The 13,597-nt window shown below is 37.7% G+C and overlaps 1 protein-coding gene across 4 annotated transcripts in view; it reads left to right on the top strand.

Moving 5' to 3' along the window:
- ERO1B (endoplasmic reticulum oxidoreductase 1 beta) overlaps nt 1-13,597 on the top strand; it is a 64,760-nt gene that overhangs the window by 44,298 nt on the left and 6,865 nt on the right. For 2 of the 4 annotated variants that reach the window (XM_079106886.1, XM_079106888.1), the window contains exons 13-16: nt 759-828; nt 979-1,065; nt 2,169-2,302; nt 4,567-4,623. In XM_079106886.1, the coding sequence (XP_078963012.1) occupies nt 759-828; nt 979-1,065; nt 2,169-2,302; nt 4,567-4,623 (348 nt within the window). Of the gene's footprint in view, nt 1-758; nt 829-978; nt 1,066-2,168; nt 2,303-4,566; nt 6,668-7,091; nt 12,577-13,597 lie in introns of those variants that run through there. The other 2 variants (XM_079106887.1, XM_079106889.1) reach the window with 2 other exon arrangements.

The raw sequence follows: 13,597 nt of genomic DNA, 5'->3' as shown, positions 1-13,597 counted from the left end.
CTGACTACTAAAAGTTAGGGAAAGAGCCGGGCACGGTGGCGCACACCTGTAATCCCAGTGGCTTGGGAGGCTGAGGCAGGAGGATCGAGAGTTCAAAGCCAGCCTCAGTAACAGTGAGGCCCTGTCTTAATAAAATAAAAAAAAGGGCTGGGGATGCAACTCAGTGGTTGGGTGCACCCAGGTTCAATCCCCAGTACCCAAAAAAAAAAAAAAAAAAGAGAAGGCAAATAAATGATCAACAGAAAATATTTCTAAAAATGCTAAATACAAGCATCTATAAAGCTTTATTGAGAGGTTATATTTTAAAATATGACTTGAGGTTTTATGTAGTATCAAAATTTAATGCTACTTTAATGTTCTTTCTACCAACTTTGTGTTCATCACTATTTAAATTTGGGTGGTATCATGCTATTGTGCTTAGTCTAAAACGTAAGTGTACTGGTTGTTAATGCGTGAGCATGGAGAAGTTAAAAAGTACTTAGGTATTACATTTTTAAAAAATGAGTATTGTGTATTTTTCATAATTTTCTTTTAGATTATTTTGTCATGTAATTTCTTTAAAATGTTAATCTTAAAAATTTCAAAGCTTGCTTTAGTCTTCTATTAAACAGTGTATATGTGAACTCTTTGTCACCTTCCTTTGTTATAAGTAAATAATGACTTTTAAATATTTATAGGGAAGAAAAGTCTACCAAAACTCTTAATACAGAGTGCTCGTTTTTCATCTGTAACTTAGTATAATATTGTCATTTCATCAGGTCCTTTCCCATGCACTTTGATGAGAAATCCATGTTTGCAGGCAACAAAAAGGGGGCCAAGTCATTAAAGGTAAAAAAAATATATATATATATTCAATGGGGGAGATGGTGAGGAGCTATTTGCTGTTGTCTTTTAATCTTGCTCATCTAGACCCTTTAAATCCCCAGTTGTCTTAATTTTAAAAGTTTAATTAGACTGAAAATATTTTTTGCATGATAGGAGGAATTCCGGTTACATTTCAAGAATATTTCCCGTATCATGGACTGTGTTGGATGTGACAAATGCAGATTGTGGGGGAAATTACAGGTATGTGTGATATCTTTCCTTTTGATCTTTAATTTTTCCACCGAGTTCAAAATTTTTATTAGAATGTCTTCATTGTTCATTTAGAGTTTAGAAATAGTTCCAAAGTGCAGTTTTTGTTACTTTTTAAAATAACTTTATCTTTTTAATAAAAAATATTAAATATTTTTAATAAAAAATATCAAACCCAGTACCTCACATCTCACATGTGCTACTACATGCGCGCTCTACCACTGAGCCACAATCCAGCCCATTTGTTCCATCGATGATAAAATACCATTAGACTATGTGTTACATGCACATGTATAAAGGTGTTTTTTGTAGTCTGTGTTAATGATTGTAATTTTATTGTATCTGTGTCTATTGATACAATCTCAGCTTATTTCTGAAGTTGGTGGTTGTGAAAAGAAAATTGTATATGTTTACATAAAAGGTAAAATACAGTTATAAAATTTAACTATCTAATTTTGGTCATTGAATTTGTTTTAATCACAAATGTGAAAGCTCTACTAGGTAGATCTGTTATTCTGAATAATGAAAAAGAATTGTTTGATATTTTCTTTCAAAGAGGATAAGTAGTTACAAAAAAATGAAGAGACAATTATTTTAATGGAGGCTGTACTGAAATAAAAATTATCTTTTGCTCTAGTGCAATAATTGAGAAATTAATAAGTAGACTTATCACTAATAATCTCTAAGATTTGAATTGCCTGGGGCTGTTAAAAAAAAAAAAAAAAAAGCTTTCAGTGGGACTGGAGGCCACACTTTATGGTAGAGTGCTTGCCTCCCATGCGTGAGGCCCTGGGTTCTACTCCCAGCACTGCTCGAAAATAAATCTTTCAAGGTTAAAGTCAGACACTGTAGTCCTGATGTGATGTTTTAAGGTTGTAAAACAGGCATTTTAGTAATCTGTGATACTCCAGACCCAACAGTGTTAGTCAGGTTTCCTTAAGTTATCTAAGTTTATCTCATTCATAACCTGCCAGGAGTAACTGTGTGTAGTTTAATATTTTGGTGAAAAGATCAGTTCATGTGAGTTTCTTGAAATCTTCATAGTACTTCTTACTATATAAAGTTAATTGTCAGTTCATTAGTGTTTTCTTTAGACTCAGGGTTTAGGAACTGCCTTGAAGATACTATTTTCTGAAAAAGAAATCCAAAAGCTTCCAGAGAACAGTCCATCCAAAGGCTTCCAGCTAACTCGGCAGGAAATAGTTGCTCTTTTAAATGCTTTCGGAAGGTAAGAGCCATTTTCACTGCAGATACTTGATTCCCCTGCAGGTTTCATTCGGCAAACTGCAAAGATCATCTTGTCCCCTGAAGTACAGTTTGTTTTGGTTTGTTGATAGAAAGGTCCTATTGTTGTGTTATACCTGGACTCAGCTGGCTTAGAGCAGCTTCCAGGCAGACAGGTCAGTTTCTTGATAGGTCATAGGAGAAGTTAATAGTTTCCAGTTGCTAGGTTTTCTGTTTGCTCCTTAATTTTGTGGGGATGATAGTCTCCTAATGATCTTGTATTTAAGGGGCTATGATTTGTTCAGGTACCATAGTAGAAAAAAAAGTGGTCATGAAAGTTATCAAAGAAAAAAAATTCGGCCTTTGTCTGCTCTTTAGTTCTTAAGCTATCAAGTACTTTTCTTTCTTTCACTTACAACCCATTTATTTGTTTACAGATATATAGTCTTGTTTGTTTATACCATAGTGGTATCAAAAATAATTTGTATTTACCTACAGAGATACATGCAGTGCCAACTAATTGGGGAATACAAAACAATAGAATGAAAAGAGTCACAGAGGGCTGGGGTTGTAGCTCAGTAGTAGAGCGCTTGCCTAGCATGTGTAAGGCACTGGTTCGATTCTCTGCACTGCATACAAATAAAATAATGGTCCATTGACAACTCAACTAAAGAAAATATTTTTTAAAAAGGCACAGAAAATAATGCTATGCTGTTTTGGGAAGATAGGGCAAAAATTCAAGAAGATATAAGAACAAAAAAAAAAAGGGACCAGATGATACAAAGATTATTGCTTATGTTTTCTTAGTATGCATTTTAAGTTAGAGAGGCAGTTAATTTAAAAATAGAAATAGCAATGATTTTTACTTGTTGCTTTCCTATATTTAAAAATGATGTACGTTAAGATTTGAAACATAAGATGAATAGAATCTCCATTGTTAATTTGCATTTCATGAAAAATTCAGTCTTCCCACTAAAGAGGCCTGCAGAAAGATAACATAGGAGAAACTGAATGAAATTTAAATTAATTTAAAATGAAATTGAAATGAAAAGGATTTTAAATAATTTAAATGTATTATAAGCCCAAGTAAAATTAGGAAGAAGAAAAAACTGAGAATTTTATCAAAATATCCCTGGGTCTCACACTTGCAGCCTTACTTCTTTATATAGAGACCCTGATCTTTATTGTTTGCTAGAGAGTTGTAGACTTGGAATCAGGTCTTCAAGTCCAGGGATCCTAGCTGTCATTTATTAGCAGTGTTGGGCCAGTAAAATCGCTGCTCTGCTAGCAAGTTTCCTTTCTAAATTGTAAAATGAGGAGGACAAAACAATCTTAATTTAGTACCTACCTACTGGCTGGTGACCCTGAGAAAATTTTTATTTGAGCCTTGGCTTTCTTAAAATGTAAAATGTAATTATATCTACCTTGTAGCATTTTTAATGTTTATTGAAATCTTACATGTATGGGCTCAGAACATTGCCTGATATGCCCTAAGCTCTCACTAAATGGTAACTTTTGAAGTACTTGAGTAAAGAAAGGAGCTTAATATACTATGTATTACATCACCCTAAGCTATAGGGAAGGAGAAACATTGGCTGTTTCTTATATCAGCTCTGAATTGTAAGTAAAGAGAATTGAGCTTGTAGAATTATTTTTTTTGTGATTCCCATCCCAGAGTTTTACTCCTAGGCCTGGCCTGAGAAGCTCTGATTCATACTCCTGGGCCTGGCCTGAGAAGCTCTGCTTCATTTGTTTGGCATGTCAGTAATCGCACACCGCTAAATGTAGATGGGTACAGGGAATAGGGAGGGACTCAGCAGGAAGCAGTCTTTACCCTCAGCCGGCAATGACATAAAGAAAATCAGTGTGTTTGGGGGAGCAACTAGAAAGGAATAGTCATTTGGAGAGGTGTGTACATAATGAATTTATGAGGGAAAACATAAATAATCTGAGATTATCATTGTGAATTATTTTCATATTACTTTCCATCATTAATCTATTGATCTGTTGATAATAAGTAACTGGCTTCCTTTGCCTGTTCTAAACCAAAACCAAAGAACTGTAGTTTTGTGTTTTGTCATTCTTTATAAGAGATTATAGCATATTGATTTAGAAATTGGAATCCTCAGTGTTCAGTATTGATTCTTATTATTATTTTTACTTTAGATTTTGCTTTCAAATTGTGGCCTGTAACAATATCAGGAATTTGAAACCAGTACACATTATACTAGCTTTATGTACTAATATGCTTTTCTTTTTCTCCTATAGGCTCTCTACAAGTATAAGAGAGTTACAGAATTTTAAAGTCTTATTACAACACAGTAGGTAATAAAGGCTTTTCTATGTCCAAGTAGAGACATACAGTGGCTGGGTGAAGCCTTTTAGTCTTGGACATTTCAGCAGAGAGAGACTAATCTTCTAAGACTTCAAGAATTCTGAACTCTTAAAAGAGAAAATTCAAATGTTCACTTGAATATTTATGACCCTTAATAGATTATCATTTAGAAATATTTATAAATGAAGTATATACTTTTAAAACATGTAAATTATACTAATTCTGTTTAATTTCATGTGTTTCTGTTGAGTATTCTTCTATTCCATTTGTTTTGAGTTGGTTTTGTTTTTATTCTATTATCCTTTATTTCCAGTTGTTAAACTTTAAATGACTTTCCCTATCCTAGTAACACAGTTCAGTCTTTTGTGGAAAAGAATCAGGGAACCAGTGTTGCTTAGGGCTAGTATCACAAAAAACGTATCTGTGATTTAACATTTTTAGCCTTGCCTGGCACTTTGTGTGTTGCCTTCTGTAGTGTGTGGCTGTCCTTGTGGTCAGTGGCCCTTTCAGTGAATGGCACGGGTTCCTTAAGATCCCCAGGACTTCAGCTTCAGTTCCATTGGTTTTTGATATTCTTGTAGAGACTGCAGTTTTGTTTTTTGCCTAAAGGACTTGTGTTGGTGAAGGTAAGTGCTCTACCCATGCTCACTGCACAAGGGTCCAGTCTGTGCACGGGGCAGCGCAGGAGCATTCTTTACCTAGAACTAATAGATCACCTTCTGACTTTGCCTGTCTTTGTTCCTCTCCTAATCTTAGATATTGTCAGTTACTTTGAGGAAAGGAAAGAAAAAAAAATGCTGCGTATTTATTTAGTGGATTATTTCTTGATAAAATATGAAGGGGATTATATGAATTTATGCCAGTTAATTGTATTTACAAATTTGCTATTTTACAGTAAACATTTTTAAAGGATTTAATTTTGAATACAATCTATGCAACCCTCTAGCTCTCAGTCTGTCTCTGGTGATATATATCAGAGGGAGATCAGGTCAGGCCTCTTTTAGGCTTCCTCTCCCCTCTCTCCTCTTTCCATCTTTAACTCATTTTGTATTAGTGGACTAACAGACTCACAGGTCCTAGACTGTCACTTTGTAATCCTGGGATTTAGTTGTTAAACAATGTTTAAAGTCTTGATTCTTTTAAAGGTGTCAGTGGATATAATGGAATTAACTTGAAAGGTTGAATCTATGTAGAAGTATCACAGAAACGAAGTCTAGTTTCTCCATAGACTCTTCCATGTTCCCTGAAGTAAATAATAAGTGCTCTTAAACCCGTATCTTATGCTGCCAGAGTCTGATGTGTGTTCTTTTGACAGTTTCATGGCATATTTTAAATTGTATTTTGGCCATCCTGTGGAAGCGTATGATTGGGGGAATAAGGTCCAACTAGAGTTATTTATTTTTTTACCCAATTTCTAATCTTTATAAATGTGGGATTTTGTTGTAGTTGGAGATAATTTTTGTTAGGTTGAATAAAAAGATTGGTTTTGTTGGAGCTTTCTCCATTGGGGGAGGTGAGGGGGGGTTGTGAGGAGGGAAACCTTAAGGAAAAATGAATATCTTGTCATCTTGCTAGTAAAAATAAGAATTATTTTTCACTTAGTGTTCATTTAGTTTCAGAAAATGTGAAAAATTTGCACTTTGTTTATTTTTATTGTATATTAAGATCTTTTTAGTGTTACTTCACTGTTTCCACAGCTAACAGCTACTGTTTAAACTCTTATTTACTATAGAGAAAATCCTTGGTCATTTCCATTTATTGCATTTTTAATTAGTTTCAAACTTAGGAAAATGTTAGAGTGCTCTGGAAAGATCTAGTTAGGCCAAGATTATTTTTGGTTTTGATGAATTTTTTCACTTCTAAGAAAATAAAATGAAGTATTCTGCAGCGGAAATTCATCTGATTACCTTTGTTTTACCATAGATCAGACTGTGGGAGCAGCCTACATTTGTTTGTATGTGTATTTCTAATGATTGTTTAGACCATAGGAACCTGTGTTGTGAGCCTGGTAATGTTTGATGGTCCTTGTGATGTGCTGTGAGGTGGTGACTGAGCACTGCTGGCATAGTGGAAATGATTGGCTGGTGAGCATCTTTTGGCATTTTGTCTGTGTCTCATCACCTAAAGTAAAAATCCAGCACTTGACCATATAACTGACAGAAATGATTGTAGCAGCTGATGATGTAATGAACAAGGAGAAAAGGAACCATTCCTTCCTTCAATGACATGCATTTTTTTTAAGAGGCATCTCTCTGTAAGTTAGACAAACTATATATTAAATTTGGTGAACTGTGTTCTTTCTGCTTTGATTCTTGGATTATGAGGAAGATGAGGTAGAAGAGTAATAGATTTCAGATTTGACAAGTGAAATGCTGTGACTTTGAACATTGTGCATTTCTCAGTTTTGTAATCTCACGATGTATATGAAACACTGTGCCATGTTTTCAACTTTGCATAGGTACCATTGTATGTAAGAAAGGACAGCTCTTTTGGTCTCCATCAGCATTGTCTTCAGCTGGAAACTTGAGAAAGTTCACAGTAAACCTCTCAGCAGTTTGCAGACTGAAGTACCTGCAGAAACTGTAGCTATTCACCAACAGACTCAGGTTAGGTGCACGGTATTGTGGAAATTCTTTTATACAACACCCAACACATAAGACCACATGTACTCTATTTTAAGTAACACCTATAGGTGCAGCTTTGATTTTTGAAAAGAATTACAAATAATTTGCTGTTGTACCCACCAGATTCTAGAAAATGTGAATTAAAGTACATGTTTCTGCAATCTTCTGTCTTGTTTTTTCCCCAAATTTTAAGTGTTTCTTTTAGGAGATGAAGATTTGCTAGTCACTGTGGAGTGGGGAGAAAGTATATTTGCAGGTGATCTGAGGTGGCTGCTTCTAGTCGTGATGGCAAGTGTTGGCAGGCATTGTTTCATCTTCACAGCAGCACTGGTAGGATTGTTTTACAAATCAATAAGAAATCTGAGGACCCCAGAGGCTCACTAGCTTAGTCTGGAACATCCGACGCCAGAGCCTCTGTCTGCTCTCATTGTGGTCTGTATCATTGCACAAGTGGCCTCCTACTTTAAACTAAAAGATGGTGACTTTTAGCATCTTTTGATTTGGATTCAGTCATAAGGCTTTTAAAATATGCTTATTTTATTTAATTTTTTGGATAGGTAATACATTCATATGGTTTAAAAAGCCAAAAGATAACAAAAGTTATACAGCAAATGCCCTCCTGTCAGAGGCTCACCTTCCAGCATGGCACCCCCATCACCACACCCCACCACACCACCGCACATGACCTCTGTTCTTGGTTGCTTGTGTTTCCAGCCACACATTTTCAGGCGTATATAAACACACACATAAAGCCTTGTTTTCTCTCATTTTTTCTCATTGACATCATAAACACATCACTTGCTGTTTTCACTTACTGTTTCTTGGTGGCCTTCACATGTTACCAGATGGCTTTGTTATTTTTGAGTGACTGCTTGGTATTCCATTACATGGATGTGCCATCATTTAACTGGTCCCCTGTTGGTCATTTGGGTTGCTTTTGGAACTTACATGTAGGTCATCTCACGTCTTACCCACAACCTAACCATCTCAGATGTTATAAAATGCTGGATTGTACCATTCTCATAGATGAAAACACTGATCAATGTGTTTATATTCCTATAAGTAGGGTTAAACACCTTCTAATATGTCTAAGAACCACTTGTGTTTGCTTTTGTGTTCAAATCTTTTGTATACTTTTTTATCACATGATTATTTTCCTTTCCAATTTCTAGTAGTAGATTATTAGAGTAGCAACACTTCAATTTTAATGAGCTGCATTTTTTTCAGTTGGTTGTCATTTAGTGTTGCTTATGATGGTTCTGCCATGCGGTTTTATATTTTTATCTAGTCTGATACAAATTTTTTTAGTGGTTTCTGGATTTTGAGTTATAGTTAGAATGCCTTCCTCAATCCAGAACAGTGGAATAATTCACCAGTTTCTTCTAGAACATTTATGGTATTTTTTTTTAACATCCAAATTTTGATCCCTTGAAATGTATCCTGGTAAACCCAATTTTTTCCACAGATGATTACCTAGTTGCACCAGTACCTTTACCTGAACAGGTCATCTTTTCCTCACTAGTTTGAGAGGCTATATTTTATTTTTTGAGATGGGTTCTTTTTTTGCCCGGGCTGGACTTGAACTCGTGAGCTTACACACTTCTCCCAACTCAGCCTCCCAAGCAGCTGGGACAACATGCATGTACTATCATGCCTGGCTGAGAGTCTATGTGTCATATCTCAAGTCCCATATGCACTTTTAGCTCTACCTGGGTTCTGTCTGTTTCACTAAGCAGTGTGTAAATGTGGCAGTACCACACTGTTCTAAATATACAGGCTGTGTTTTTTAATATCTGTGCACTGATTGTCTTTCATTTCTTCCCTCTTTCTCCATTTCCCCCAGTGTTTCTAGCTATTCTTATTTGCTTTTCCATGTGAGCTTAAAAAAAATCCTGAAAACATGCTAAAACTCTGCCTCAGTGTTCTCTCTCAAGGGTCGCACTTGTCACTGCTTACTGGTAAAGATTAATATTTTACTACTGGGCTAATTATTTTAGTATTATATTTGCCAAATAGGTGAAGGAAAATAGAGGCACAAGACAGTGCCTGTGTGGACAGAATTTCATCTTGGTGTTCCTATTTTAAGATTAGTCTCCAAGGATGATTTGAGGATTACCTTATAAACTTCTCATTACCTTTTGTTAAGATTTGGACCTGCATGTCCCCAGAAGCTCATGTGTTAAAAGCATGGTCCCCAGTGCAACAAGGCTCAGAGGTGGGGCTTTTAGGAAATGATTACATCATGAGGGCTCTGGCCTCATAGTGAATTAATCCATCCACTGAGAGCTGAATGGACCACTGAGAGGTGGGACCCAGTGGGAGGAAGTAAGCCCTCGGTGGGTTTATCTTTTCCCTCCCCCTCCTCACTGGTTGCTTCCCTGCTGCTATGAGCTCAGCATCTTTCTTCTAAATTGTTTTCCTTCTCTAAGTTACTTTTGTCAGGTATCTGGTTATAGGATGAAAAGTTAACATGCCTTTTTACCCCATTACGAATGGTTTGCCCAAAAGTTGGATATCCATAAAAGATTAAGACAAGAAAGAGGAGCTCTTAAATAAGTACTGAGCTTGTACAATCAATAAGCAATAGATATAAGTGCAAGTGCAGAAGGTACCTTAAAAAATATCTACCAGAAGAACGGGTGTGAGTGTTCACTCACCTTTAGGAGCTAGAAATACAGCAGCAAATGAGTGACAGATGTCCCTGCCACCATGTAACTTACCATTCTGTTAGCTAACTAGATTATTCTATTTATACTGAGAATGCACCCAAAGACAAAATGTCAGCTGAGGAAGACATATGCCAACCTAGAATCCCATCTAGATCAGAAGGCACTCTGGGTGGAATGAACTATGGTGGCTTCCTGACACTGCCATCAGGCTCCACAGGTAAAGTCACTCCCCTGATGCCACTTTGCAGGGCAGAGTTGGTTGCACAGGCCAACATCCTAGAAGTGTGTACCTTTTCCTGGGGCCTTTAGAGCACATCTCTCTTAGCAGGTCTAAACTGTGTAGACCTGAAGTCCAGATTCTGGGCTAGTGATTGCACCAGGGAGAAGCACTCTGTGGTTACTCAGTCACTTAGGCTAAATGGCCCTGAGAAAGCAGTGTTTATCCAGACCAGTACCATTTTATACTTTAACGTCTTCAAAGAACACTAGGCCTTGAGACTGCAGAGGGTCTGGAGGGACTGCTGGGGGTGGGGCAGGTGAGACTGATCAGCAAAAGGTCCTGGCCACAGGAAGCAATAGAGGAAGGGAGGACTTTGAGTTTATGAAAACTGGAAAGATGGAGGTCACAGTTCAGCTGAAGGAAGTAGGCCTCTGAACTCTAGGTCTGCTTAGGCTAAAGTCAGGACCAGAAAGTCTGTTCTGAAATTTTTAAAGTTAATGTTTTGAGTGGTAATGCAACCAACCCCAAAAGGACAGATCAGATTTGGAACTGAAAGGATTACTTACCACTGTGTTAGTGTCAGGGAATACAGGGCAGGGTTCAGCCACGGCTCAAGGACTAGGAAGAGGTAGGGAATCCAGCCGTGGAAGAAGCAGGTAGATGCCAAGAGCTGTTGAATCACTGGATTTGGATTTGAGCACTTCGAACCTATAACTTGACCTGAGCAGCCAACCTTACTCTGCACTGCATAGATATGGTACCATACCCTGGCCCAGAGTGTTGGGGCACAGGGACATCCTTAGCAGACATCAGGCTTGTTGAACAGGGCTCAGGACAGGGCTTTCCACATGTCCCTGCTAAAGGCCAAGAGTAGGGTTAATATATGGTTGCTCCTGAGTTCAGTCCAGTGTAGCACAAAAATGACTCATTAGACATCGAATCCATTCCCTTGTGCACACTGCCACTTTTAACAGAGGTTTCCTTACTTGAAGTGGTTTATTAATAGAGTCTTGGAGAAGAACACTGTTTACCCTGATTCATTCGAACAGCTTTTCCGTCTGGAACTGTAAGAAGTTGTAAATAGTTTATGCACAACTGGAAATGTTTTTAACAAAATTCTCACATAGGATAAAAAGTAGAAATGTATATCAGATTTTTCCATACCAGTGTATGTATATTATCTAGCAGTCTAAGGTGTAAGGATATTTTAAAAAATAAATAAGACCTATTTAGTTCTAATGTAAGTTTACCTATTAAAAAAATAAAACAGGGACACAGGACATAGTTCAGTGGCAGAGCACTTTCCTAGCACAGCAGCAAATGAGTGACAGATGTCCCTGCCACCATGTAACTTGCCATTCTGTTAGCTAACTAGAGGCTCTGGGTTCAATCCCCAGTACCAGAATAAAAAAAAAAAAAAAAAAAGTAATTTTGTAGTAATGTTCAGTATGTAGATATAAATGAAAATTTTTCTCACAGCACTTCTGAAGCTCTAGAGTTAATGCTTATATGCTCTAACAGGGATTCAAGTGTTGGCTCAACAGCAAAGGACCCCAAAGACCAGCTGTCATGAATTTGAGTGAAAGGTGGAATGTGGGAGGGACTAGTGAGTTTGCTTGATCTAAGCAGATGACCATGGGACTGGCACGGTGTTAAAAACTGTCTGGTAACATGCAAGATCAAGTTGGCATAACTAAATGTCATGGATGTGTGAATTGTAGTAATCAGAATTTCTTTGTGAGGTGGTAATAGGGATTGAACCCACGGGCATTTCACTGGGTTCTATCTCCAGCCCATTTTATTTTGAGGTAGGGTCTTGCTGAGTCACTAGGCTGGCTTCAAACTTGGAATCCTCTTGCCTTCACCTCTCAGGTCACTGGAATTACAGAGGTGTGCCACCAGCTAAGCAGAACTCCTTAATCATAAAATGGAAAAGCAAGCCAGTGAAAGAGAACCTCCACAGAGCAGGTAGAACTGTTCACTGCAGAGGCAGGTGTCTTCAGTAGTCAGAGACATCGGCATGCTGCATCGGACTGCAGTGGACAGAATTTTCAGTAGTATTGCCTCTTCTCCAGGTACTTTTAATTTGCATGTTATCAGGGCTTAAATTTCGTTTTACTTTAAAACCAGGGGACACTGGGCATTTTAGAACTAGAAGTCATCATTCCTCTGCCTGTCTTAGCATTCAATAGTCACATGAAGAACAGTTTTGCCAGCATACCTAGCAGGGCAAGTAAATCCAGAAGCTCAGGGGACACTCACTTTTCCTTCCTACACTGTCCCTGCGGCGTCTTGCAAGATACATGGTCCTGTGAGAGGATGAGAGTCTGAAAGTTTTCATTTCTATTCTAGTGTGGGTTGACATTATTCCTAAAAGTTTCACATTATTTTTTTAAAAGGAGGAGGGGCAGAACAGGCACTTAAAACATCCTTTTCAAAAAATAGTTCACATAAATACTATCAACCTATCATAAAAATGGATTGTGGCTTCTGTTATTTGGTGCTGGGGATTTAGGGTTTCCTCCTAATTACAAGAGAATTAAATAGTGTTGAGGTACTGTTGGATAAGTGCCATAATTTTGTGCTTTTATGATACACTTGTTTAGCTGACCAAATAGTAAAGAGCACAGGACTTTCTGAAGAAATGACTTAGCTGTAGGATATGGTGCATCTGCCTGCATTCCCCCAGCATAGCGGTAGTGTGGCCCAAAGGCAAGCAGGAGTTGCCCTGGGACCCTGGAGTTCCCCGTCGTGTGTGCATGTGCACTTTACCTTGATCCTATGAACTCCCTAAACATGAGACTGGCCACAATGGGGGCTTCTTAATGCTGTTTAGAACAATAATATATAATACTGTTTTAAGGCAACCTGAATAATTGGTGCAAGCTTTGCTTCAGTGTAAAATTTTCCCTGCAAGTAACTATTTTAAATGGTAGGTGACCCCGATTATTCCATGTATGTAAAGACAGTGTTGAGATTATCGAGAATAAAGATATTCTGAAAAACCCAATCATGACTCATTTGAAACTTGAGATCTCGATTTTAAATACCATCAGAATAAGGGAAAGTAGAGTTGTCTCTGTGAAGTTAATGTCCAGAGATCAGTTATTCCTGAAGACCAGAGTGGGAAGTAGGAGCCACAGATCCTTCTCACTTGTCCTTCCCTCTGTCCCAAGATGAGACTTTGCAGGCGAGGTGGAACAGAATGGTCCTTTCTCTGTGGCAGGGATACTTGCTCTAGAGCCTGAGGCTCACCGTGTGGAAGATGGGTCCCTTCAGTCTCCTGTGGACAGCTCGGGAGGAAACAGTGGAGGTCTGGAGGTTTTAAGATGGCACTTTTGGTTCGAGATGTGTTTCATGAAGATAACTTTCAGCAATTGTTTGGAAAATGCCCCCCACCCTAATAGCATATTGCAGCCCATTGCTGGTTCAAACCTGCAACTTCTAGCTG

Source organism: Sciurus vulgaris (assembly GCF_902686455.1).
Source record: "Sciurus vulgaris genome assembly, chromosome: 12".
Classification (NCBI taxonomy): Eukaryota; Metazoa; Chordata; class Mammalia; order Rodentia; family Sciuridae; genus Sciurus; species Sciurus vulgaris.
Note: the sequence above shows the minus strand (reverse complement) of the source record. Positions and strands in the feature narration are given on the sequence as shown.